At 38.4% G+C, this 27,555-nt stretch overlaps 1 protein-coding gene across 2 annotated transcripts; it reads left to right on the plus strand.

Moving 5' to 3' along the window:
- Positions 1 to 20: 20 nt before the first annotated feature.
- Positions 21 to 27,468, plus strand: GRK7 (G protein-coupled receptor kinase 7). 2 transcript variants are annotated; one of them, XR_012587725.1, is made up of 5 exons: positions 21 to 3,452; positions 4,230 to 4,667; positions 20,421 to 20,692; positions 20,825 to 20,995; positions 24,921 to 25,050. XR_012587725.1 is itself a non-coding variant. In XM_074592711.1 (4 exons), the coding sequence occupies exons 1-4, from the start codon at positions 2,850 to 2,852 to the stop codon at positions 25,261 to 25,263; spliced, it is 1,656 nt and encodes a 551-aa protein (XP_074448812.1). In that variant the 5' UTR covers positions 21 to 2,849; the 3' UTR covers positions 25,264 to 27,468. The 2 variants fall into 2 exon arrangements, 1 of the variants encoding a protein (XP_074448812.1); XM_074592711.1 differs by lacking the exon at positions 20,825 to 20,995 and having other exon boundaries at positions 24,921 to 27,468.
- Positions 27,469 to 27,555: the final 87 nt, after the last annotated feature.

The raw sequence follows: 27,555 nt of genomic DNA on the forward strand, positions 1-27,555 counted from the left end.
CACTGTATAAAGTAGTTGCAATGGCAATCTTTGTGTCAACAAGCATGCATGCAGAGTTTACTGTGTTTTTGTTTAATCTTGTAATCTTGTTTTTAAAATGTTTTGAGTTTTTTAAATACAGCTTTTTGCTCATTACACACTGAGATAAAAAAAAAATCCTCTGTGTTACAGTGTATCACATCAGTCGTTGTTATCCCAGATGATGTCTGTCTTAAAATTGAAAACAAATATAAAATAGGTTAACAGTAGTAATGAAGTACCTATAGCATTTATGTTGTTACAGAGTATTTCTGTTTGTGTAAAAGGATTCTTCATAAAATGAGTGCAAAAGAAAATCTGGTTGGATGTGGAAATAATTTTTGCTGTCACATTCAAACTATGTCTTATCTACCACCTATTTTCTCTGACAGAATTTGGTCCCAGGCTCCATCCTCTAACCTCTATTAATTCCATCTGGTCCCATCAGAGGACTTCTTCCTTCATTTTGCTTTGGTTTGTAGGTGAATATGGAAAGTATCAAAGTAATTTTTACTCTGCTTTCAGTTCATATCACATGCATGACAAGAGTAGCTGAAATTATAATTGTAGAAAAGTTTTTCCAAAGTGTCAGCTCAAACAGATTTTAACACATATGAGGTATTAAGACAGTTAATGTTGAAATCAAAGCAGCTGATACTTGTGTGTATCTGTTTGTGTATTGTAAGTATCTTGTTGGCCAGTAATTAGAGGTTCACCTAGAATATAAGGTAATGAATTTTAAGTCCTGCATGTTTTCTCTGTGATTTAGAGGAGATCAGCTTAAGTCCCAGTCTTTCTGAGCTTTGCACCAGAGAAATTTTCTTGTGTTCCAAATCATACCCTGATATTCTATTAGCATAATTCCTAATAAGTACCCACATTTAGTCATTAATTTGTTCACCTTTCAAGACCAGCCATTCATACTGCTACTGTTTGAGCTGTGGTGGCATTCTTGCTAAATGTGGGGGGGGGGGGGAAAAAGACCCTGCTGAACTTTAGGACCTGAAGTTAAAGCTCTAATTGCCTCCTTTCTTGCCTTTCTGTAGCCAGCGTTTTATAGGATTATGTTGCTGTGGGCACCGTTTTCAGGAAAGCCACCAGCAGAATTCTGCATTTAGTCCTTTGACTTCTTTCAGTTTTACTTACGCTGCTGGCTGTGTTATTTAGCCCTTTATGTAACCTTCTCCTGCCCCGGGCTTGCGTTCACCTGTCAGAATTAGCCGTTGCTGTACAAGCAAGACTTCCAAATACTCTGCTTTAGAGTACACCACGTTCTCCTGCACATATAGCAGTTTGCGATGGATGGCCCCCTCAATCACAGCTAGAGAAACACATCTCTAATGTAATTTTGTAGAGTATAAGCATGAGTTATATGTCAGATGGGTTCAATGCAGACAGGATTAAGCACGTAAAAACAAAATACTTACATAGTAGTGGAGTGACCAAAAGCAGCCAAGAAGGGCTTAGCATTTACAGTAGGGAGTCTGAGAGATGCCTGTTGTTACTGTTAATGTTTAGCGTTTGCGATTCAGCTCTTCAGCTTGCTCTAAGAGTGAAAAAAGAGGAAAGGAAACTTGACCTTGACCTCAGGAGTAAAGCTTGACGCCATTGCTACTGGAAGATTCATGGAACTGCTCTTCCGGTTCCCATAATACCTTCAAGAAAGTTTTAGCAGCCAAATCACATGACCCCACAGCAGAAGGGCGCTTAGCCTAGTAAGTGCCACACATGATTTTTATTCCTTTGGGAAAAAAATTGGGCACAGACTTCCTGGTAGGCAGCCAGTGAGTGAAGTCAGGTGGAATTTGCATTCACTTGATTATAATCAGCTTTGTCCCTTTATTGGTGCCACCTCAGCCATACACTGTTGCCACCTTCTCATCTTGCCACTTACTGTCATAAAGCTCAGCAGGGAAAATAAACTGAGGCCACAGTACATACGGAACTGTCTTGGCAAGATTCGGCTGATCATTTGAAGTGGGTTCGCTTTCTCTGTGGATAGGAGATGAAGTCAGAACTATATGTTGTTTTGTATATAGGGATCATTATTTTTAGACCAGCAGCAGGTCTTAGCCTCTGCATGTAATCCTCTCAGACAGAGCCACATGAGGCATCAAGGTTTGCATGAAGTGTCTGTGGAGCTCAGTCATTGGTGTTGTGTGTAGCTTGCGTTTTGGAATTATGAATGCTCAAAGCACTGAGTGATGTGATAATTTAAAGCTCAATTACATGTTCGTCTGTGTCAGCTTCTGTTTCAGGCATGGCAGATATGTGATAAAAGCTTTCTATAAAACCAGATCCCAACTTACATAATTCTTAGTACATTGGTGTTATCTGTGTCGAGCCAGGGAGATACAAGATTGTCCTATTAACTATGGCCAGAGTGCCACTGAGTTTGGAGTGTGTGTGTATTGCAGACAGGAATCTGCATGCTCTCATCAGCCAGAGACAGTGCATATAGAGGGAATCTTGGTATGTTTAAAGGTTATCAGGACCCATTCTGAAAAACACCAGCTGAACTGCCTGCATTTGGTGCTGCCAGTGAGAAGGTTTGCCTAGGATCTCATCCCTCAGCTATACATAGCAAACTCAAAGCTCCTTACAGAGAAACCTCTTACCAGTCACTTTCCACAAATGGTGCATATACCTAAAGGTACTTAATGAAAATCCTTGAGAAGTATTTAATGTAAAAGCAGTTAGACTCTCTGGTGTTTTTCAGAGGCCACCACACACCACTCGCAGGGCGAAGTGCAGGGCAGCTACAGCACAGCACTTGGGCCAGTTACTCATTTTGTCTCAACGAGGCTCTGCCACCCCAAGAGCTTGCCAGGATGTGTGACATGGGGGGGCTTGACAACCTGATTGCCAACACAGCCTATCTGCAGGCAAGGAAGAGTGGAGATGGAGACACCAAGGAGATGCAAAAGAGACGTAGGAGCCTCTCACTGCCCAAGATTGATCAGTGCACTGAGGTTAGACAGTCCATTGTTGTTGACTATGACAGCATCTGTGAGCAGCAGCCCATTGGCAAGAAGTTCTTCAGAGACTTCTTAGAGACAGTGCCAGAATATTTGGTAGCTAGGGACTTCCTGGATGAGGTGTCAAACTGGGAACTGGCAGAGGACAACGTCAAGAGCAGTACCATGGAGAATATAATCACCAATTTTCTTAAGACAGGCTCCAAAAACTATCTGGCTTTCTTGAGCTCTGACGTGGCCAGCAAATGCCAGGCAGCTACTGCAAAAGACTATGAGAATGTCATGCAGTTGGCCAAGGAGGAAACCAAAGTCTTCCTTAAAAACAAGCCCTTCCAGGACTTCCAGACCAGCCCCTTCTATGACAAATTTCTCCAATGGAAAGTTTTTGAGAAGCAACCAGTAACTGAGAAATACTTCTATGAGTTCCGAGTGCTGGGCAAAGGTGGCTTTGGAGAGGTAAGAGCTGTACTTTTAAGGATGTGGGTCATTTTTCCCCTTTCAAGACCAGCAGGTGGGTTTACAAAGAGGAACTTGGTAATGGGTTAAGTAATTGGCTAAGGTTTTGCAAAACTTGCTCCTTCAGATTGTCTGTTTCTTAGAAATTAGGCTGGGTTTGTTATCTATACTGTGATGTAGCCTCCTGGTACCCGTTAGTGAAGAGTTAGTTTAAATTTTTTATATTCTGTATATAATGCTAGTAAAGAAGCAGGCTTCTTTACAAAAGCTTGCATGACTGTCCATATGGTTAATTATTAGTCTGCTCCTTGGCACCATTTTAGCCTGTGCCAGCTCACACACTCCCAGATAATTTCTAGGTGCAATTTAGGGAATAGCACAGATCAGGCTCTGTTCCCAAAACACGATATGAATGAGGCTACCTTTTTTTTTGAGATGGAGGAGAGTTTAACTATGTAGATGGAAGCTGTATATGCCACTTATTCTCATGGTTGGAGAATGGGTCCTTGTTCATTTTATTTGCTAATACTTGTCTACTAATGGTGTCCTCAAGAACTTTGCATAAGGTCTACCCTATACTAGTCTGGAACAGAACAGATTGTATGCTTGTTTTCTCCTTATTTTCTCTGCTAAAATATTCTTACATGGAAGTTAGCATCAGCAGCTATGAATAGGCATCTGTGATTCCCCAGTTCCTGCCTATTACTGCCCTTGATATTCCAGTCTGTATGTGTAAAATTCCTTCATTATCTTTCCTTGTGCATCTTGCTTCTCTAGGTTTGTGCCATCCAGGTGAAAAATACTGGCAAGATGTATGCCTGCAAGAAACTAGATAAGAAAAGGTTGAAAAAGAAAAGTGGAGAGAAGATGGCACTGCTGGAGAAGGAGATCCTGGAGAAGGTCAACTGCCCTTTCATAGTCACACTAGCTTATGCCTATGAGAGCAAAAGCCATCTGTGTCTTGTTATGAGCCTCATGAATGGAGGGGATTTGAAGTATCACATCTACAATGTGGGAGAAAGGGGGCTGGAAATGAACAGGGTCATTTATTACTCAGCTCAGATCACCTGTGGGATTCTGCATCTCCATTCCATCAAGATTGTGTACCGGGACATGAAGCCAGAAAATGTCCTCCTGGATGATAACGGTAATTGCAGACTGTCTGATCTTGGATTGGCAGTGCAAGTCAAAGAGGGAAAAAGCATCACTCAGAGGGTGAGTACAAAATTCTTTGAACGTGGGCAGTGGGAAGGGAAGCTGTTCTATTTCTATTGCATTATGACTCCAAGTCTTAATTCCCTGGGATTTGTTCTTTGCTAAAGACCTTACGTGGTCATTTCATGCTAAGAGACAGGTGGTAAGAAGATTTGGTTAATTAACTCTGTAGTCGCTATATGTAGGTAGTAAAATAACTTCTCATACACAGAAACAGTAGGATCAGCTTGGCCTGTTGTTTCTCTTAAGATAAAGTCTTGAACCAGTCATTTTAGAGAGGCTAACGGAGATGTCTTGTGCAATAGTGCATAGTCAGGGATTTAACCAATTACTTGTTTGTTTAATGAGCAGCAGTCAAAGATATGACTCCTCCTGTGTTCAGTTTTTGATCCTAGAAGAATATGGTTTCTTCCAGGTTACTCTTAAGTGATGCTGCTGGTTGTATTGCAGGTGTTCATGGTGCTGCACAATAAACCATTGCCAGCCTTCCTGCCCCAACAAATTGATTCTTGAAAAAGTTAGCAGACTTGGTGACAGTTTGTAAACGTACCTGCCTGGGTGCATGTGTAGGAAGAGACGATGGATGACCACCTGGTTTTGCTCTGTGAATTTGACAGTGCAGCACTCAACTGTGCCTGTGGTCATCCTAAACTAACCCAGATTTGTAGTAATGTCATGAGGTTTACACAAGAAAGATGTATGAATTAAAGACACACACACACATATATATGTATATATAAAAAATGAGCAAATGTGTGTGAAATACACTAAGAATATGAAGAAACAGAAGCAACATTATAAACTGGTCTAACTGCCTTGTGTTAAACTCCCCAAGTCTTTCAAGTTACTCTGTAGAAAATCAGTAGAAGAGAGAGGACATGCTAGTAACTTTTTGCACCATGCTTGAAGTACACACGTCTTTTGACATTGTTACTTAATACAGTATTTGTAGTTTGAAGGCTGTAATTTTTCCTGGCAATATAAAAAGTTTTCTTTATGAGTGTTTTTAGTTCTCGGTGAAAGAAAATATGGAAACTGATGTATTTTTAGATAGGAAATAATTTTAAAATGAGACTGCATTGTGTTTTAGATATGAAAATACAGTTTCTGTGAAAGCTAAGGCAGGTTTTTAAATAGAATGTCTGTGAAATGGGAATGATGTTTTGTTTGTGAAGATGGCATTTTGGTCAGTGAACCCAAAGCTATAAACCTTAGTGTGCTTTGTAAGTTATAGATGCACGTAGTTATTACGATCAGAAAAAAACATTTTGTCCAAGAGCATTTTTTCCTACTTGTAAATATGTGGAGTTTAGCAGAAGAAAAAAAACCAAACAGACAAACACAATGAGTGCATTTAGAAATGTCTAACCACTTCTGTGGGTATTAGGGTAGAATCTCAAAGCGGTAGTGGACAAGGCAGTTGTTCCTCCTCACTTTGTATGACAGTCATCAAGTTGTTATAATGATTTTTCTTCTGTTGTTCACTGTTTTTAGAAGTACTAGTTACTGTTATGTGGGTGCTTTTATTACAGCAAAAACTGCAATAAATAATACACTACATGATTGTAATGTGTTAAAGGAATTTCTGTTAAAGGCACTTTTATTCATACAGGAAATTGAAATAGGAGAAGAAAAAGTAGTTTGTTTTTTTCTGTATTGTAACTATGAGGGAGTTAAATGAATAATAATTCCCAGTATTATTTTGTATTTCTGTAAAGTAACCCTATTTGGGTTATTTGATATATACTACTAAAAAACATTATGTAAGAGCTAGATATTACTATTATTTATAGTAACGTCATACGCAGGAAGACCTAAAAACACCTTTACAAAATCTATTGCATTAAGCTTTACCATGTACCCCTGTAATGAAATAAAAATGGTGATGTTAAATTAATTTTTGTTTACCAATCCCAGTTACATTGCGACTTAAAATTGGCACAAAGTTTATATCATGGCATGCTTTTTGAGTATGACTACCAAATTGTTATCCCTTTTAAAAAAATCTTGAGAGAAGATGTTTGTATAGTTTTGGGGTTTTTTCACCCCAAAAGATATATGGCGCCAGGACAGATGTATTAAATTCATCAGTTGCACCATATTGTGGACACAGTTTCATAAGGGCAATTTTATAAGCTACAGCAGAAAATATATTCCTCCAGGTCAAATCTGTATTGTACTGTATATCTGAATGAAGTGCCTAATATCATAAACCTGTTTCTAGATGAGCTGAACTGTCAATTTAAGGCTTACAATTTTCTGTCACTAATTATAGGGAAAATGCTACCTTTTCATTTCAATTTATTTATCCCTTTGCAAAGAATTGTTCTGTTTTGATAGACATTGTAATACATTGAACTTCGTATCTCCAGCAGTTCTGACTTTAAAGCCTTGTAACCCCTCTTTTATGACCTGATTCTTCAATATCATACTTAAAATACTGTTCTACTGCACTATGAGAAGAATGCCTAACTTTGCTTGAATCATATTGATAAGTTATTCTGCTGCCTGAAAGTAATTCACTAATATCTCTAGTACCAAATGAAATCATAGTTTAGTTGTCTGGTACAGTTAATGGTCATTTATTTCATCTGGTAAGATAAATTTTACTTAGCTAGCCTTATACATATTACGAAGAGTTAAGATAGTGTATTTGTTAAGGTAGAAATAATTTTTTAAATTGCATCTATTGTGGCCTTTCTGTAAGGTGATATATTAAGAAAAAATTATAGTTATTCTTTTTTCTGCTGTATAATGAAAGCTTGTGAGCTTGAGTTTGGTCTTTCATTTGATTTCTTGTTTTTCATCTTAGAAATATCAGTAGCAGCAACTGTTGAATTCCTTGTTTAGCTGAAGTACTGTTTCAGAGAAAAAAAGTAATATGCATTTCTGGGTCATATTTTAACAGTTTACTCACACTCAACAGATTTCTACAATGCAAGCTACCCTTGTGTTCAGTAAAGGTACTGTTATTATGGGATTGTATTCATTCTGAGTATAAAGATCCTATTTTAGTCTCATACTTTTAATGAAGAAGCAGAATGGTGCCTTTTTTAAAATAGAGCGCTTTCCTTCAAATTGTTTTCTGTAGATGTGAACTAAATAGATGCTAAAGGTAAAGTAAAATAATTAAAAGATTTTTCAATGACTGTCTACAAATCTCCGTCAGCGATTTAGGTTTTTCTTCCTGAGTGCTGACCGTTTCATGATCTCTCTAGTTCTTCAGGTGTTAAGTGGATCTTCCTTGTGAATAAGCAAAATGAAATAGAAAACTCTTCCATACCTCTTATATATCAGGAGGAGCCAAGTAAAGAAATGTGGAGTAGAAATCTGATTTTAGGCACATGCATAAAAAACGTTCATCTCCATGGGTTTGACTCTGACCATGCTGGTATAAAAATGTCTCTTAATACCCCATACACATGCCATAGATAGTGAAACACACTAGCAGTTTTCTGACTTTTTTTTCTATGTCTGTCTTTTGCTATATATTATGAAGTAGAAACATCATGTGATGACTTTCATCGTTCCTCCTACAGGGTTGAATAGTATGTAATATATGGATTTATCTGTGTGTTTATTTTATTAGAGATTGCAAAAAATACATTATTTTGATGCATTCTGAAAGTTTTGCACACCTCTTGTGAGTGTATAAGCCATTAAAGATAAATCTGTTCTGCTTTGAAAGCATCAGAAAAATTCCTAGCCTCTCATGTATGAATAAATGCGCATCACCCATACATCAGCTGGCAGATCCATAAGTCCCTTTTGTAAATCTTGTTAGGTGATTAGGTGATCACATGGCACAAGTGATAAGCTAGTTAATGACTTCCTGTTTTAGACATTTTCCAAGTTTTTGGTGAAGACTTCTCTGAATCTATAATGTTTATGTACTGTTTACTAACCAAAGATTTTGTTTGTGGGTGAAAAGGTTTTTATAATTTTAGATGGGTGACTTTAACGTGGTCTTATTGTAAAGTAACGTGTGTTTATGTTGCAGAAAAAGCATTGTGCAGCTGATGATTTAATACTTACGTAACTGAAGAAGTAGTCTTGGTGTCCTTTAAGTATTTCCATTACATATACTCCTTTTGAGAAATATTTGCGTGCTCTGAACCAATTGTCTGTAACTATTATAAATAAAAATGCCCTACTTTCAGAAACAATGCTTCTTGCAAAGGTCTAGAAATAGTTGGATACCCAGCCTTAGTTTTCTCCCTTTCTTTTCAATTGCTAAAGCAACAAGTAGAAACATCTGGCTTTCCATGTGAATGTTATTTTGAACACGCATAGGCAGCTCTAAGTAATTGGTACAGTAATAATTAAGTTTAGAAAGTTTAAGTTTAAAAAAGTGTAAGTTTAAAAGTTTCAGTTCAAAAAACGTTTAGAAAACTTCTAATTTCACTAAGGTGTGCTTATTTGTATTTGTGAAGTGCTAGCTGGCTTTAGAATGGAGAAATAAGTAATAAAATACACGAGTTTAAACAATAGCAGTCTTGGAAATAAAAGAAGTAGAAGGCAATTGAAGGCTACTTAAAATGTATTTTTTGTTCATGAAACAAACATGGATTATATGGGATCTTCCCTGATACATACACGTACCTCTGTGGTCTACCTAGAAATGTGCATATGCACACTTAGAGTTCTTAATGACATCACTGGAAACAGAAATAAACTCTTTGCCAGTGATAATATAATTATTCAGGACTTTAGGAAATATCATCATGACTTCTTGTACAAATGTGCCTGTAGCATCTCTTCTGATGTGTTCATCACACCATGCGTAAACTAGATTGTATCTTAAAATTATGCCTTTTTAAATGTTGATGTTCTCTTTGTCTTATATAATTGAAATAGGCAAAGATGGCTTATGCATAGGCAAAATGGTTTGTCTAGTTATGTACTGACTTGATTGGTTCTGGAACTAGTTCTTTTTGCATATGACAGAAGTTTCTTCACCTGAACAGTTTGAGTTGACATCTTTTTTCTTGAAGTCTCTGCAGTTTTTTCTCATATAACTCAAAATTCACTTGTTGTATGCAAGTCGAGTGCTCCTGCCCTTATCCAAAAGAGTAATAGTATTTAATTTCATGAGAATGCTTGTGAGAGAAGTGAGCATGTTCATCTGTTTAGTACCCTCGTATCCTCTGCATATCGAAATATAGAGGACTTAAGTCCATTTTTCCAGAAGTCAGTGCGTATTTGCTGTTTATTGCAGGAAGAACTTTCTGCCCTTACTGGGTATGGCTTTGTGTGCAGCAACTGTTGCGTGTAAATTCTGAAGTACTTTTGTGCAGATGCATGTGAGCCAGAGAGCTTAAATATTGACATAATAACTGTGGAAAAAATAAGACAAACATATTTTTGTAGTATTTATAAAAGTGCATTCATATCTTCAGAGGTTTCAGGCTTCTTCACAGTTTTCCTGTGCTATGTTTTATATAGTTGAAGGACATAATAATATTTTTATAGGAAAAACATGTTTTGGTTAAAATCTTACTCAAAATGTCCTTTTGCCCTCCTGTATGTTTGTTTATTATAAGATTCTATTTCTTAAGAAAACAAGGAAATCTATTTAGATGTTCTGAAACTTGCAGTTTAATTTCAAGGCAGTTGAGAAGCAGGAGGAGTGTGCAGACTTGTGAAATAAAAAGTAACTCAGCAATCTATTCTACAGTTGACCTTTGGTCATTATCACAAGGCATTCTTATTGGATGAGATTCTGTAAAAAATTATTCTTCCTTTGCATTTTGAAACATGACAGCCCTTCATTTGCTCAGGATTGGAGTGACTTGCTGCTATTTTACAGTTTCAAAAACACCATTCTGCTTATGCATTTTTAAGTATGACATGTAAAATTAATTATGTTTTACTATCAGAACTTTGTTCTTAAAAATGTTTATAGTCACAATTGTTATGAAGTGCTTCATCATGACAGCTATTTCAGATTTTTTTAATCTTTGAAGCATATGTTTTAGAGAATGCAACCTAATCCTTTATGAATGCCATGATCATGGGAGTGAAGGGAGCAAAAATGAATGAATGGGGTCATTCTGCCTCCTGCAGTTTTGGAGATGACATAAAGGATACAATGTGGACGCAATGTGTCCCATGAAATGCTTTTCCTACACAGGCCGTGCCACCCATGAGACTTGTTTTTCTGTCCAGGAAAAGACATTGGAGCCCTTTAAGATGTAGCATCAAGTCTCTCTGCATGACTTTTAACCTTGTTCTTCATTCAGTTTAATCTGACAGTTAGTAAATGCTATAGCATGTTCTATAAAAAAGCAAGAGATAAGGTTCTTTATCAAGTTCCTAGAGCTGGTAGAAAGCTTAATTAAGCTCTTTAAACATGAAAAATGCTATCTGAGTAAGTGCTAAATACTACTGTTTAGTCTCTTTGTCTCTCGAGGCTCATTATTTATTATAAAAAATAATATACATTCTGGAATGATCTTTTTGGTAAATCATCTAGTGGGTCACTTGTTGGTTCAATATTGTCCAAGATGTTTTGATTTTAGTGGGGAAGAAATGCAACATTTGTCTGACAATGTAATTCTTTGAACTGTTGATTTGGCAACTTTGACCAGAAGCAATGTTGCAGGAACCCTAAGCTCCGGGATGCTGAGGAATGTAGTGCTTCTGTTCGTATTGGACCACATGTGACATTCCACTTACTGTGATGAGTAGTTCCGCTTAACAAACATATAATAACTTTTTAATGAAGATGAGATAAAATCCTGAAATTGCACACGCAAGCAAGTGAAAACTCTGGGCTTGGTTTTGCTCATTGTTCAAGTTTAAAATCTGCTAGTGAAGGGTAGCAGGCTCAGAATACCTGGAGGTGGTTCTGAAGACAATGTATAGTTAAGCTGCAGGACTCTGCGAAAGATCTTGTAGGATCTGAGAATTTCTCTAGGTTGAGGGGTAGAGTGGGCAATTGATGGAAGACAACTTTGTTGAGAGAAACCATTTCTGTCTCTGGAAGCCCTTGAACTGCAAACAGCTGGTGCCTAGGAAAGTATTAGAGAAGTATCAATGTACACATCAAGTTCTTAGTTTTCCTTATGCATCCATTTTTTGGCCAATTCACAGACAGTAACCTGGCCATATGGGCCTTTGGTCTGATGCAGCCATACCCATCTTCCTGGATTTACATGTAAAAGAATTGTACCTCCAGCATTAGTCATAATCCTGAAAGATTAGGTGGATGAAATCCCCTGGATTTCAGTGATAGACAGTAACCATCCAGGCCTTGCTGTCACTCACACCGCTCAACCTACAGGAAATGTAGGCCAGTAGCCTTCTCAGGGCATCTTGCAGCCCTGTCCCCTTGGTCACACTGGTACTGAACACAGAATTCCTCTTTGATATTCCCTTTTTGAGAAAGCAACCCATGTGTTGTGCTAGATACTGTATTTGTGTTCATTATGAAGAGCTTCATAAAATATATACAGAGCTAAGTAGACAGAGAATTTTCTCCCTTATTCATATTGTTTATGGTCATTAAATAATAAAACTGTAAACATCTCTGGAGTATTATTCTTCCCACTTATATATGGGGAATGCTCAGGAGAAATTTGAAGTGAAATTAAACAGGCAGACTAGAGAACCCTGATGGTTCTTGAATTCTAATTCTGTGGTTATGAGCCTGTACCAAGTGTTCTGCTTGTCCTACATGCTCCATTCCTATAATGTCTGATTGCTTCACTGTCCATGAATGCAGATTTCTGCTGATGACACTTGCCAAGGTGGGGATGTTAGCAGGCTCTATCTCTAGTAGGGGTCTGAGGCAAAGATGGTGATTTACATGTGATCATATAGGAAGAAAGTGGGGAGATGCTCTAGAGTCCAAAGTTAAAATTGGTCCCCAATTATTGGACTGTCCTTCCTGAAGCCATTTATCCCTTTTATTTTCATTTAGTGTGAATATACATGCTGTAACTGTGTCTCTTTCTCTTCCCAAGTGTAAGCACAGAGGCAGCCTGCCCTTACTGTCACAGAAGTGGCTTTCTCTTTCATTTGTGCAACTTGCTTGATTTCAATGACTGTCCAAGCTTAAAAGTAAAAATTGATGGTGGATTTTTTCACTACTCCGGTTAGTGGCTTTGAACCCAGAGGCAATTTTGTTTCCTTTTTTTCTAATATAGCAGAAATTTGTTTTGTCCTTTCGTGCTTTTATATGTGTTGGGTTTTTTAAGGCAGGCAGCTTTTCCTGTTAAAATTATGTCCCTGTGTGAAAACGAAGAAAGCTTTGGTCTTGGATTTTGTGTAAGCGTGTGGGATTCAGTAGCTCCTGAGTTCACATACAGTCCTTCTCGTTGTCTTTTCCTGGTACTCTGAACAGTCCTCCTTGTGTGCCCATCAATTTATGTTGGAGGCAAAAGGAAGACCAGAGAAGTTGTGCACCCGCTGTTGAACGAGACAGAAGCCATGGTGATGGAGCCATGGTGATGGAGGATGCAGAGAAGGCGGAGTTACTGAATGCCTTCTTTGCTTCAGTCTTTACTGCTTGGCCCAGCCCTCAGCAGTCCCAGACTTTGGAGAAAGTAATAGGGAAAGAGGAAGACTTCCCCTTGGTTGAGGAGGATCGAGTGAGGGATCAGTTAGGTCAATTAGATATTCACAAGTCCATGGGCCCCGATGGAATGCACCCGAGAGTGCTGAGGGAGCTGGCGGAAGTCATTGCTGGGCCTCTCTCTATCATCTTTGAAAGGTCCTCGAGAACAGGTGAGGTGCCTGAGGGCTGGAGGAAAGCCAATGTCACTCCAGTCTTCAAAAAGGGCAAGAAGGAGGAGCCGGGGAACTACAGGCCGGTCAGCCTCACCTCCATCCCTGGAAAGATGATGGAACAGCTTGTTCTGGGCCCCATCTCAAGGCATGTGGAGGAAAAGAAAGCTATCAGAAGTACCCAACATGGATTCACCAAGGGGAAGTCATGTCTGACTAATCTGGTAGCCCTCTATGGTGGCATGACTGGATGGATAGATGAGGGGAGGGTGGTGGATGTTGTCTGCCTTGACTTTAGCAAGGCGTTCAACACGGTCTCCCACAGCATCCTCATAGGGGAAGCTTAGGAAGTGTGGGTTAGATGAAGGGACAGTAAGGTGGATAGATAACTGGTTAAAAGACAGAGCTCAGAGGGTCATGATTAGGGGCACAGAGTCTAGTTGGAGGTCAGTGACGAGTGGTGTTCTCCAGGGGTCAGTACTGGGTCCAGTCCTCTTCGATATATTCATCAATGACCTGGATGAAGGGACAGAGTGCACCCTCAGCAAGTGTGCCAATGACACAAAGCTGGGGGGGTGGTGGCTGACACACCGGAAGGCTGTGCCGCCATACAGAGAGACCTGGACAGGCTGGAGAGTTGGGCAGAGAGGAACCTTATGAAATTCAATAAGGGCAAGTGTAGGGTGCTGCACCTGGGAAGGAATAACCCCATGCACCAGTACAGGTTGGGGGCTGACCTGCTGGAGAGCAGCTTGGTGGAAAGAGACCTGGGAGTCCTGGTGGACAACAGGATGACCATGAGCCAGCAATGTGCCCTCGTGGCCAAGAAGGCCAACGGCATCCTGGGGTGCATCAAGAAGAGTGTGGCCAGCAGGTCGAGGGAGGTCATCCTCCCCTTCCACTCTGCCTTGGTGAGGCCACACCTGGAGTACTGTGTCCAGTTCTGGGCTCCCCAGCTCAAGAAGGACAGGGAACTGCTGGAGAGGGTACAGCAAAGGGCTGCCAAGATGACAGGGGACTGGCACACCTCTCTTATGAAAAAAGGCTGAGGGATTTGGGTCTCTTCAGTCTGGAAAAAAGACGACTGAGGGGGGAACCTTATCAACACTTATAAATACTTAAAGGGTGGGTGTCAGGAGGATGGGGCCAGGCTCTTTTCAGCGACAGGACAAGAGGTAATGGGCACAAACTTGAGCATAGGAAGCTCCACCTAAACATGAGGAAGAGCTTCTTTACTTTGAGGGTGGCAGAGCCCTGGAACAGGCTGCCCAGAGAGGTGGTGGAATCTCCGTCTCTGGAGACATTCAAAACCCACCTGGACGCGTTCCTGTGCAACCTGCTCTGGGTGACCCTGCTCTGGCAGGGGGGTTGGACTAGATGATCTCCAGAGGTCCCTTCCAACCCTACAATTCTGTGATTCTGTAGTCCATCTCATCGTAAGGTCCTTCCCTTTGCTAAGCATTAACAGTATGCCAAAATCTTTGTTCTGAGAGATTTTTCAAGGGTGCCTTTTGTCCAAATTAGATTTGATTTTATGTTCTTTTGAAAGATAGTTGTCTATTCATTTGATCAACTGGCTTCTTGTTACTGTATGAAGGTGTGGTGAGAGTGTGGAGGAACTGCAATTCTGTGTGACTCATTTAAATTACGCTCCATTCCTCCTCACGGTGGCTCTTGGGAGAAAAATGAAGATTGTAAAGTGAGTGACAGAGGCAGATCAGTTGTTTGTCTCTACACCTAGGGCCTATTAGCTGGTGTGCAGAGAAGAGTGTTCCGTGGTCTGTTCCTGCATTCCTGCAGGGTCTATTAAGGCCATTGCTGAAGGAGCGGAGGAACAGCTGGACAAGAGAACAAAGCAGGCAGTGGCACCCCTTGGAGGAAGGAAGGACTGAGCCCCAGGAAACAGCTGATGGAGCTAAACTCAGCTTGTTTTTTTTCCTCTGTTCAACAGTTCTTGTGCCATGGCAAACAAAAGATAGACATTCTAAGTTGCTTTACTGTTTGGTTTGTGATATCAATTGAGTTTGTTTTGCAGAGATCTGTGGGAAAAGGTAGAGAGATCTAAATCCTGTTTCTCCTCGTTTGTCTGTTTCTGTGCTGATGAAGACTCCAGAGAGTTCTGTTTCTTTTTTCTCCTGCATCCGCTAGAAGCTGGGATAATGGCGGTGTTGAAGGGACCTTCCCTTCTCGGGACAGCAGTGTGAATAGGATGGGTGAGCGTACTTGCGCTGTGGGCCTTGCTCTGCTCGGAGGTGTGGTGTGCCAAGTACCCGTTAACTGTACTGGGAACTGGGTGCACTTAGTGCTTCTCAGGATCATATCTTGTATTATTCAGAGATTATAATTATGTGACCTTTTAAAAATTTATGCAGGATCACATTTCACAAAAGAAACATTTGTATACTTTCAGATGAGTCATTTCTGCTGTGCCCTGTCAAACCACACTCAAAGCAGCAATTCCACTTAACAGAACTTCTTCACTAATGTATCCAAGGACAACATTTGGTCATTACATTTTAGAGGATTATTGAAAAATTGGATTTTGGGTTGTTCTCAAGGTAGAGAAATACAGGGAGAAGTAGATCTGTTAACTTTTTTCAAAAGCAAGTAAATTAAAATTTAATTGACTGAAATTTAATGACTATTTTTATATTTCAAACAGCATATGCAAGTAAGGCATCGTGCTCATCATCACAAAAGACAGCGTTAATGGAGAGCAAGCAAAAAGTAGCTAGTGTTGCACTGACTGCACTTCAGGAAGTTGTGTGCCCTTGCAATGGCATATGATTTCTGCCATCTGTAAAAATGTTGGGATAATATACCATTCTTTGGCTCCTTTGCAATTTATTTTTTTTATTGTGTCCCCTGAGACACTTCCAGGTCAGTGAAGGGGTAATTCCATGTGGTTTTGTGTCTCTCTAAGATCACTTGAGCAGTCAACATGTATGTTCAGATGGTTCCTTATCAGGAATCCTACAGGAAAGAAAAAAATAATGTGCTGAGTGTTAATCTCAGTCAAAACCCAGTGCATGTCCCAACAGTGTAGAGTTGACAAAAAAGGAATTCAACTTTCTGAGTGTGGGATTTTTTTTTTATATTTTCCCTGTTTTCATTAGAACAGTGGAATTTATCCGTGTATAATATGATCTAGTAAGAACAAGTGGTTTTCAATTAATACACAGCTTCTGAATTTACTTATAAATTTTATAGAGTGAAAACAACTACAGAATTGTACAAACCTAACGATTTTGTGTGTGGCAGACACACCATAACCCATACTTAGAAGTATCCATTCTGAGGCATGGTCAGATAATTCTAATTCAATTAAATATTCAGTACCAGCCCATGGAAAATAGACCCCTTCTCAAAAATAAGGCATATATGTTTTTTGTGGTATCTTTGAATTCCTTTGCTTTCTGTCCTTTTTTTTTCCTTTTCACATTTGAGTATAATTTACAGTATATTTATTTACTCATTGACCTGCTGAGAGTAACTTAACTCTTTACTCTGATTCACGTTTGCTTTGGGAATCAGTAGATGCATTTTCCACCTAATACACTATCTTTTTGCTGCTCAAATCTCACTACTGCTAGTCAGAGTTGTACAGTTCAAAAACTCCCTTCACTAAGCTTCTGTTTTACCTGCTTAAATAAACCTCTCCTGAGTCACTGAGGCCGCCTTTCATGTTGCCACAGGATCTCTTTTCCTTGAAAGATGATCTGATTTCTGGCATCTTGTTCTCCATAACGATTAGTGCGGGGATGTTAGGTTATAGCTTCCCTCTAATGGTATCTACTCCCCAAAGACAGAATTAAATCTTCATTTGAAATATGTATGTTCTTCCAGTTCCGGGGGTTGAATAATTCTTTTTTTTGTTGTTGTTCCCTTATACAGCAAATGCTTATGGCTTTATCATCTTTCTTCCTAGATGATTTTTCCAAAGGTCCACATATGTAGAAATAGGTGGAAAAGACTAAAATTTAAGTTCTTTTCTTCCTTTCTTCAAATTCCTGTTTTGATAAATATTGCAGAGATTTATGTATTTCTTCCCCCTTAAACATCACTGCTGACTATTGAAATGTGCTCGTTTCTGCTATAAAATGGTAATGTTTAAGTGGGGTTTGAGTCTCAGGGGTTATGAGATTAGGTTTAGATTCCTGCTTCTCAGCCTGTTCCTTCATAATGAATCATAGGAAAGCTTCAGGATTAAGAGAGATTTGCTTTAAGATAAGGTTCAAGTTTTGATGAAATTCCATGAGAAAAACAGCTCTCAAAATTCTTAATGGAGATGGTTTGGCATATCAAAGGAACAATATATGTTTCTAGACTTCTCTCAGGTTGAGCTGGATCTCCTCAATAAGAGCTCAAAAGATTTCAGTGCTACTAATTTACAATTTTGAAGTTTAATTCTTGTTCACAGTTACCCCATCCACAGTGTTTCACTTAAGTCTGAAGGGAAGCTGTTGTTGGTCCATGTCTATTTTCTATTAAATTGCAGGTACACAATCTTTTGGGTCCGCTGTTATGGTCTTGCATTCTCTGTTCTTGGGAAACATGAGTAGCACGTCAAAGCATGGTGTTCGTCTGTATGGTGTGATTTACTGAAGGTTATGTGGAAAATGCACATGGGGGTGACTGAAGTGACTTGACAACTGTTTCTTTTGAAAAAACAACCATGGAAGAAAGAATACAAGGGGAAGAAAAGAGAGGCAGTCTGAAAGGAGCCACCTTGAAAGACATTTATGATTGCAGAATTCTGACTTTTCCAGGTCAGATTTATCCAGTTCCCGCATGATGATGCTACGTTGCAGCAAAGTAATGTCTTATCAGAAGGACCATACTGTGCTGTCAGGGTACATTTTGATGATGATATGACTCATCAGTTCTTCAAGGCATTAGTGCCCCAGCTTCATCTCGGTAAAAATAAGAATGTTTATTGCTTCCCAGAAAGGGTGGGGAAAAAAAAAAAAAAACAAAAACTATTCCAGAAGCCCATTTAGTGTCTTTGTTCACTAACCCGCAGTGACCTCTGTGCGCATCCTTCCCTACCAGACTTTCCTCTACTGCTTTGAAACCCCTCTTCTCCCTTCCAGGTTTCAGGATCTTCTGAGGCCAGATGGATCTGAGTTCTGTGGTCCATATTTGAGCGCTTGTCCCCCTTTCTGAATGGAGCAGTAATCGTACATAAACATGTAGTACTGTCAGGGTATCTCTCAATATTAACTTTTATTTAGAGAAATTCAATGCAAACAGTACAAATTACCTGTGGAATGCTGTCAGCTGCTGCGATGCCCGTACCGCTCCTCTGTACTTTTGTGGTTTTAGCGAGGGAGGCAACAGTTCGCTTTTAAGCTTTTCTTTTGCTTTCAGCCTGGCTGATATTTTTGTTCTTGTCATCTCATTTCTGTTTTTCAACTAAATGGAAGATTTTGCTCTATTTCAACTAAATAAGAAGGTTTTGCTCTATTTCAACTAAATAGGAAGATTTTTACCTAGAAGTAAAAAAAAATACAAAGAGGGAAAACAAACTGGGTTTAATTTTCTGTCCATTAGGCCTACGTTGTAATTGATGCTAAGATGTTCTCTCTTGCAAACATAGTTTACAGTAGAGTATATGCCATAATGTGTAGTGGCATGAGCTAAAGTTTATAGGGAGACCCGACTCGGATATACTGTGTGCCTAATGTTGCAAAAATTAGAGGAGTTACCCAAACCCCATAAAATAGAATTCATCTGTTGAGCTGTGCTTTTTACAAATACAATTTGCCCAAATGAGGTCTAGTTTTAGTTACCTTTTTCTAACTGTTTTGTTTTGGAGTGAGTCTGTGTCACTACTTGTGTTCTGGTAGCAGTAACGATGACCATCTTGAATAACCTTTAGTGGGATTTTGGACAAACATAATTTTTCATTTTAAATTGTAATACTACTAATATATCAGTCCCAGTCTTTCAAAAAGATATAAAAGGGGTTCAAGCAACTTCTGACATAGTTATCACTGTTAGCTGAATCTGGTAAATATGTAAAATAAGATGTAACATCAGATGCAGCAGGAAATGGTGGGTCAGCTGAAGGAATGCGGTTTCGATTGAAATCTCACATCCTCAGTCATGTAACTGTGCAGCAGAAAGTGTACAGAGAGGGTGACCTCCTCTTCTCTCCCAGGTGGATCAGGTCCCAAGAGAGAGGGGCAGCAGGAGCTATTTTGAACGCTGTCCCCCAGGGGGAGCGTGCCAGGCCTGGTCTGGAAGGAGGCAGGCAGATTTCCCTCTCTAAGAGCGGTCACTTCTGCTCTTGGAGAGGGGTCCTTTAGTACTGTATATAGTAGTATTCTTTATTCAGAGAACTTTTTTCAGTTAGGAAATATGACGTTGTTCTTTCACCTGAATGCATTTAATTTACTAATTATAATTTTCATAGGTTTACTTTCTTACATGGTTTTAAGAGTTTTTCTTGGCCCTTGATGGCAGTACATCCTTGCAGAAACCAACAGGGAGTGCAGCTCAGCTACCAGCTTGATGAGAATTTTCTCATTTGCGGCAGACCCCTATATTGGCGAGTTATGACCACTGAATGGGGAGGGAATTGGTCATTGTATGTGTGATTTTTGTCTTTTTTTTAATCTTTTCAAATTGATTGCTAGTTGTGTTTACAGGACAAAGCTAACAATGCTATCTTCAACGAGAAACAAATTTAATATAGAGGAAGGTAGCAAGCTAAGCATTAATTTAAAAAGAAACCACTTTTAGGTAGAAAATGCACAGACATTTCACCTTTGAAGAGCATATTTAAGACAGTTTTCCCATATGCCAAGACGTTTAAAGACAGATGTAGTCCATGTGCTAAAACAGAGTTATACCTCAGAGTTCCTAGATTAAAAGATATATCAATTATACAGAGTTTCTAGATATAAAATATATCAATTGTATTACTAATATTTTTGAAGAATTATAGACTAGTCTGTTTAATTGTATGTGTTTCATTACTGACATTGAATATTAAATCTGTCCCTATGTTTGCAATAGGCTGGGACAAATGGTTATATGGCTCCGGAAATCCTGAAGGAAGAAGATTACAGCTATCCTGTGGACTGGTTTGCTATGGGATGTAGTATTTATGAGATGGTTGCTGGGCGAACACCATTCAAGGATTTCAAAGAAAAGGTCGGTAAGGATGAGGTTAAAAGAAGAACTCTGGAAGATGAGGTGAAATTTGAACATGACAAGTTTACAGAGGAAGCGAAAGATATTTGCCGACTGTTTTTGGCTAAGAAAACAGAGAATCGTTTAGGAAGCAGGTATGCCTTACTTCTCAAATTCAGTAAATGCCAGATTAAAGCTGCAAACAATACTATTATTTTACATATTACACAAAATGAGGTTAGATCATGATTTTCTAGAGAGTACTGAATTTTCCCTTTCACTTCTAGGAAATATTCACTTCTAGATAATATGGAAATAAGGGAAAAAAGAAAGAAGTGTGATTGTCTGTCCTCACCCTGGACTACTCATAGGAGCTCCCTTCTTGGTATTTTGTGGGGTTAGACTCTATATAGTTTTGGGAGAAGGGAGCAGCATTTCTTGCATTTTCTTTTCTAAAGGTAAGGGATATTCGAGTAGATACTTGCATCTATGCTAATGCAAACTGAATGCACAATCTTAGGCTGGATCACTTACTGGAATGATGTGGGCAAAAATCCAAATCTGCAATGTGGATCCTCTTCCCTGCAGATATCTAACTTGCAAGGCTGTGTCTTTGGCTTCTTACTGAAGAGACCTTAACCCCTCTGCTTTACTCAAGTGCTTTAGAAAAATCTTGTAGAGGTTCTGGTCTTCCTGACTCATCCCAGGGAGAAAAGGGAGGAAAAGAATATTGAGCATAAATTCTTATAAAGCAAAATATTTTTTGGGACTTCAGAGGTGGCTTTGGGTTGATGAAGATAATGGATGTGTTCCTGACTTAGCAATTTCAAGTAACTGTTTAACAAGAAGAAAATTGGAAAGCTAAGCATTGTAATATTTAACTTGTAATATCTCTGATCCCTCTGGGGGGTGTGTGTATGTATATATGTGTGTGTGTGTGTATATATATGTGTGTGTATATATATATATAAAAAAATCATTTAGTGCATTTTGAATGAGACAAATTGGGGATCTACATTTGTGATATAGGCAAAAAGAAAAAAAATAATAAAAATGTAAAAAACAAATAGGAGACTGAGAGTACCTATCTTTAGAATACACCATGATTTGAATCGCCTATGGATACAAATGTATGTATCAGGTGCTTTTGCAATCTAAGAGTGGAATAGACACAAGCAGTTAATGAAAATGCACAGATAGTGTTCTGAATTTATATTTCATAACAACGTGGAACAGTTTTGCAAAATGTTAGTCACACATTTGCCTGAAAGAATCAACTTTGGTGAAAGGTAATATATCATTAATATATATATTCTTATTCCAGTGCTAAATGAAGACGACTGCTATTTGTGCCTGATGAGTTTTCATAATAACTCTGCAAGGCTGCAGGGAAAAAAAATATTTTCAACAGCACATAAAGAATGTTTGATAAAAAGATCTGTATTATTTTTCATTTGTTTAAAAAGCTTATTTAAAAATAAATTTAATACAAAAACATTTGGAGAATTCTACCTTACAAGTCAGCATGCTTTGCAGACATTTAGTCTTACAGCATTTTGTGAAGTAAACACATTTCAGAGAAGGGGAAAATGAAATTTAGAGATTCTGAGGGACTTGGTCAAATTCATTCAGCAAGTCTGAAGCAAAACCAGCAACAGGCTATTCACTTACTGTAACCACATACCCTTTGCCAAGGGAATAATTTACAATCATTCTGTCTGCTCATTGTTACATTATTTCTTAGCAATGGGAGAAATGTACACAGAAAGGTAATTGCACAGATTATTTTTAACTTTCTGCTATTTAAGATATTCTTACTTTTATGTGCTGTACTTGGAGAAAGAATATGATGGGATGTATACTGTACCTGGGCATGATACAAATAAAAGCCTGCATGTACCTCTTAAACAGGGTAATACTATTCAGGACAGCTCATCCTTATGTAAAGATTAGCACTGTAATTCTACTAAGGACAACAAGACCTTGGGTTATCTACATAAGTGCCTGTTGCATAAGTTAAAGCTGCTCAAGGACAGCTTTACTTTGTACAACTGACCTTTTAAAATACTCCACTCTCTTATAGAAGACTCAGTGTCACTGCCTAACTCAGGAAAGATGTAAACCTTTTTCTCCATTCAAGCTTTGTGGGATTGACGTCTCAAATCCCAGATCTGTGAATTGATTTTCTTTATCTTTTTTTTTTTAATGAAGGAATACAAAATTGACGGAGTTTAGATTACTTCATTTGCTTTTTCTAGTAAAGTTACGTAAACATGCAATTCACACAGGAAGAGCTCAAGATCATCTCCAGCTAGTTGGAAGATGCCTCAGTTGGTTCCAGTAGATGGCGTTCCTGTAGCTTTATGTTTTTAAACTTTTTATGCTTTTGGTGGTGTCAGAAAACACATGAGGAGGAGACGTGCTGCAGCAATCCATTCTGGAGCCTTCACCAGCTTCTAGTGCTTTTTGATTCATGTTACAGAAAGGAAAAGCAAAATAAAGTGAAATTTTGTGAATCCATCTGCCCAGTAGGACTGTTGGCACTACTAGCCCACTAGTGTCCTAGGATACTAATTAAGTTGAAGAGAAACTCAAATGTACTTCACGCGAACAGTGAATGTACATAAATCACACATCAGGCTTGAGGGCTGCTGAAGTACTTGGTTATCACTAGCTAATTAAGTTAGGAGATGATTTTGCAAGACTGTGTATATGCAGAGGTCATGATCCCTGTTGGCTTAATTTATACGTTCATAATTGTGTTCATATGGCTCTTTTGGGTTTTGGTTGCCTGGATGGCAGCATCTGCCGTTCTTCAGGCTGTGATTTAGCATTCTGGTCCTGGTGGTGTGCAGTGGTTAGTGGCTGCTGGTGACCTGCTCAGAAGAACCTGGCAGCAAAGGCACAAAATGACAGCTTTCTAACAAGAGAGCTGAAAAGGGAGCTGGTAGTTTCATCTGAGCTGTGCCTGGGTAGCACCAAGGCAGGCTAGAAGCATGGCAGGACAGCATATGAAGAACTGGCAGTAGCGGCAAGCTGTAGGAGCTGTTCTGCATACGTGGTATAAGGTCTTAAAAAAAGATTTTCCATAGACACACAAATCTCCTACCTCTATATGGTGCTTCTACAGATTTGCAAAGATAAAAAGACTTGTTAAGGATTTGCATTGCATTTTTTTTATAGAACATTGTCTAGAAATACATAAGGGCTTACACTTTGCTAATATATCATTTTGTAAGGAAGTGGGAAAAGAAAAAAGCAACAAGTTAGTAACTACCATTTTCTGAGGTCAAAAAACCAGACAAATTTGTTTTTCCTACGTTACCATTTTCAAGACCAATGAATCCATAAATAGATAAAAGAAAGAATGCATATGTGTAGAAAATACAGTGGTCCTCTCTGCTCCTCCTTTCACTAGAATTCAAAACGCAAACTTTGCATGCCTTTACGCTAGAGGCACAGTTCAAAAGCTGTGGTCCTTCGTCATGCTGTAACAAGCACGCATTTGAGGCTCAGGTTATTCTTACAATCAGAATATCCTACAAGTCTGTCTCTGGGTCTGCAATGAAACAATTCACTGTTTCTTTTACAGGAAGAGTTCTCCCTGAGGTCTACAGTAGTTTTTCTTAAGATGTATTTGAAATATATATTTACAATTATTTTAGTCCTTTCTGGATTCTATTCTTGGGTTTTAACAACATAAACAAAGGATCATGTTTGTAACAGTGGAACACATACTTTTGCTAATGTCATAATTTGTGAATCTCTTGCTTTAAATCTTTGTTTGTTTATAAGAGTAGTTCATTTGAATGAACAGACTCACTAAAACTGGGAGTGTATTAGAGCAACATAACTGAGTTTTATCATGTAAATGTAGTTTTTCCCCAGTTTCCTATTCAGACTGTTGTTTCTTAGAGTCAATCCCTAGATGTGTTAGCCCAATGTAGCCTAGCCTAAGGTTTAATAGATATTCTTATCCTAGTTAATATAGAGCCAACCACTGGACTTTCATCGTTGGACAGTAAATCCAATACTCCCCCTCCCCATCCTGCTGTATCTTCAGTTCTGGTTAAAGCATGTCTTTGGATACGGGTGTCTCGGTGCGCTGCCAGAAGCAGCACTGCAGCTCTTGCCTGGCACCTTGCCCAGACTAATTTACCCTGAGAGGTAGAGTAATGAATAATGGGGCCGGGATGTTTTCGGCTTCTCAGCTTTGCTTATATTGTGCAATGCGGCATTTTCTGGTTATGAAAAAAGGAACTGTATTGCATTGTGTGTATATATGTATCTCTCCTTACTTTAAAATACTCTCATGTATACAACACAAGCACACACCTGAGAGCAAAACATCATACTGATTAACAAACTTTTGCTTTATTGCAGAAATGAAAATGACGACCCAAGAAAACACAGTTTCTTCAAAACAATAAATTTCCACAGGCTAGAGGCAAACCTTATCGAACCTCCATTTGTGCCAGATCCATCCGTTGTCTATGCCAAAGATGTTGGAGACATTGCTGACTTCTCTGAAATACGAGGAATTGAGTTTGATGACAAAGATAAGAAGTTCTTCAAAAAGTTCGCAACGGGTGCTGTCCCTATAGCCTGGCAGGAAGAAATTATTGAAACGGGACTGTTTGAAGAACTGAATGATCCTAACAGAGTAGATTCCGGGGGATACACAAATGGAGTTGAAGCTAAGTCAGGAGTTTGTTTGTTATTGTAAATATCACATCATTAACAAAAAGGGTAGAAAACACCTCAGAACTTTCCATATTCTGACACTGTTTCAGAAACTCAGTGCGTCTGTTTAAGAAGAACGAATCAGTGTTAATATGACATTGACAGGCTATGTAGGACCACCAGCTGCGTAGACTATATTGTTTTCCTTTGCTCTAGCAAAGGAGATAATATTTTTGTTTTACGGGAGATTTATCAAGATGAAGAACCATATTTCTCTAAGAAACTTAGAATGATAGAAATTCTGAAATACAAAAAGCAATAATAGAGTGAAGAGGCAACACCTTTTAAAAATGACTGACTACCATTTTAAATGCAGTCATTTGTTGGTTTTCTTTCTATTTTCTTGTTATTTCTATTAACATTTCCTCTTTGTTCTACAGTTTCCAGGAAAGATTTTTTAATTTTCAAGTAATATTCTCAGTTAGACAATGGAGCTCATATACCATGTCAAACTTGGAATCTTATTGGTTAGCCAGTCTGTCTGTTGTTTTCTTAATTTCTGTTAGTTTTTGAATGGTTTGATTGTAATATGTTCAAATAGTCATAAAATGTAAAAGAAGGCTCTACATATCACTAGGAAATAGGACCAACAGGATCAAATCGTTTTCAAAGTTGAATTTAACAAAGCGAAGAGAAGATTGCACCAAATTAATTAAATAAAGCATTTATTTATTATTATTAAGCGTATTCTTTTAAGTGATAATACCATATACAAGGAAAATGTATTTATAAGTTTTTTGACAATTTCAAACTTTTAGCAAGTTTCACGATAATTTTTCTGTATTTCTGTGATAAATTAAGCTACAAATAGACCAAAGCAATTTGTAACTCGCTTTTTACAAGACATTTATTTCAATGCAATATAAATTTTAATTCAGTAGTTGCAAAATACATTATACTATTTAGTGCTGTAATGCTGGAAAGGTTATGTGTGCAAGTTGACACCATCTTCAGATGTTCACTGATTCTCATGCATATTTTGATGTCTTTTATTTTTCAATTTTATGACAACCTAAATTGAATGAATTGGAAACATTTCTGCAAATGCTTGCTACTACTGCTGAAGTGTATTACTCATGAGATGCATCCTACTGATTTTCTCTGGTAAGAAAATAGGTGGTAATTGTTTGCAACAACTTCTAAAAATGATTTTGTATGTTGTTTACTGTCATCTGTCTAACCACAATTTCCACTGACTGAAGTGGAAGTTGAAACTGCTCCATTCCTTGGAGTCCTGGAGGCTGCTAATACACAGTTTCCTATTTTTCGTAGAGGAAACCTCCCTCTGAACTCAAAGAGTTCTTTTATATAGACGCAGGGATTGAATTCACACATCTGTTTTAAAAGGGGAAAACCAATAGATATGATGTTTTCTATACCAGGTCTATTATGTGCAACAGATAGCTTTAGTGTTTCTTTATAGTCTTAATAACTCATCCCAAACATTGTAGTAATCAAAGACTCTTTAGTTTTAAGTACTTAAAGTGATTTAGTCACAGCTAAGTAATACATTGGTAATACATTGTGTTGTTCTAAGTAGTAAAAGGATTGTTTATTTTTTTCCTTTTAAATTTGCTTGTCTAGTGCTTTATATACTTAATTTTCAAGTGAAAATCATGAAGAACGGTGTTATTTAGGATTAGTGAATAATTCTGTTCATGAATTACAAGCATACAATTGTCTGCCTTTTGAGGGGAGAATTTCTGTCAAATAGTTTAAAACAATAGAAGCCCAAGACAGAATTCAGCTTATAATTGACAAGGATGATCCTGAAAGATTGTGAAAAGCAGAGGAGGTTGAGCGGAGAGAGAGTCATGTGGTTCTGTCACAGATTTAGGAGAATGTTTCCACTGCTGATATCCAGTGATTTTATTTCTCATTGCTCCCATCTGCAGAAAACTCTCACAGAGTGGTTTTAGGCCAACATATTTAAGAAACCCAGACAGAAAACTTTATTATATATACATTTAAGAAGACACCCCATCCCCCCCCAAAAAAAAACCAACCAAAAAATCCACAAAAACCCCTCCGACCTTATTACAGCTAGGAGAGACCTATTAGTCCTAGCGGCATCAAACTTTTGTCCGGAATTGGTACAGCTCAAATCCATAGAAATGCCATTTCACAAATCCTCCAGAGCCATGAAGCAGTATTTTGAAATGGCTGTAGGTTTTCTAGTGCATAAGTGATTTTTCAGGATAGACATGGTCCCATATGGAAGGAGGTTATGTATAGACGGAACCAGAATTTAATGTCACGTTAGATCCTATATCCC

The sequence above is a fragment of the Larus michahellis genome, chromosome 6 (assembly GCF_964199755.1).
Source record: "Larus michahellis chromosome 6, bLarMic1.1, whole genome shotgun sequence".
Lineage (NCBI taxonomy): Eukaryota > Metazoa > Chordata > Aves > Charadriiformes > Laridae > Larus > Larus michahellis.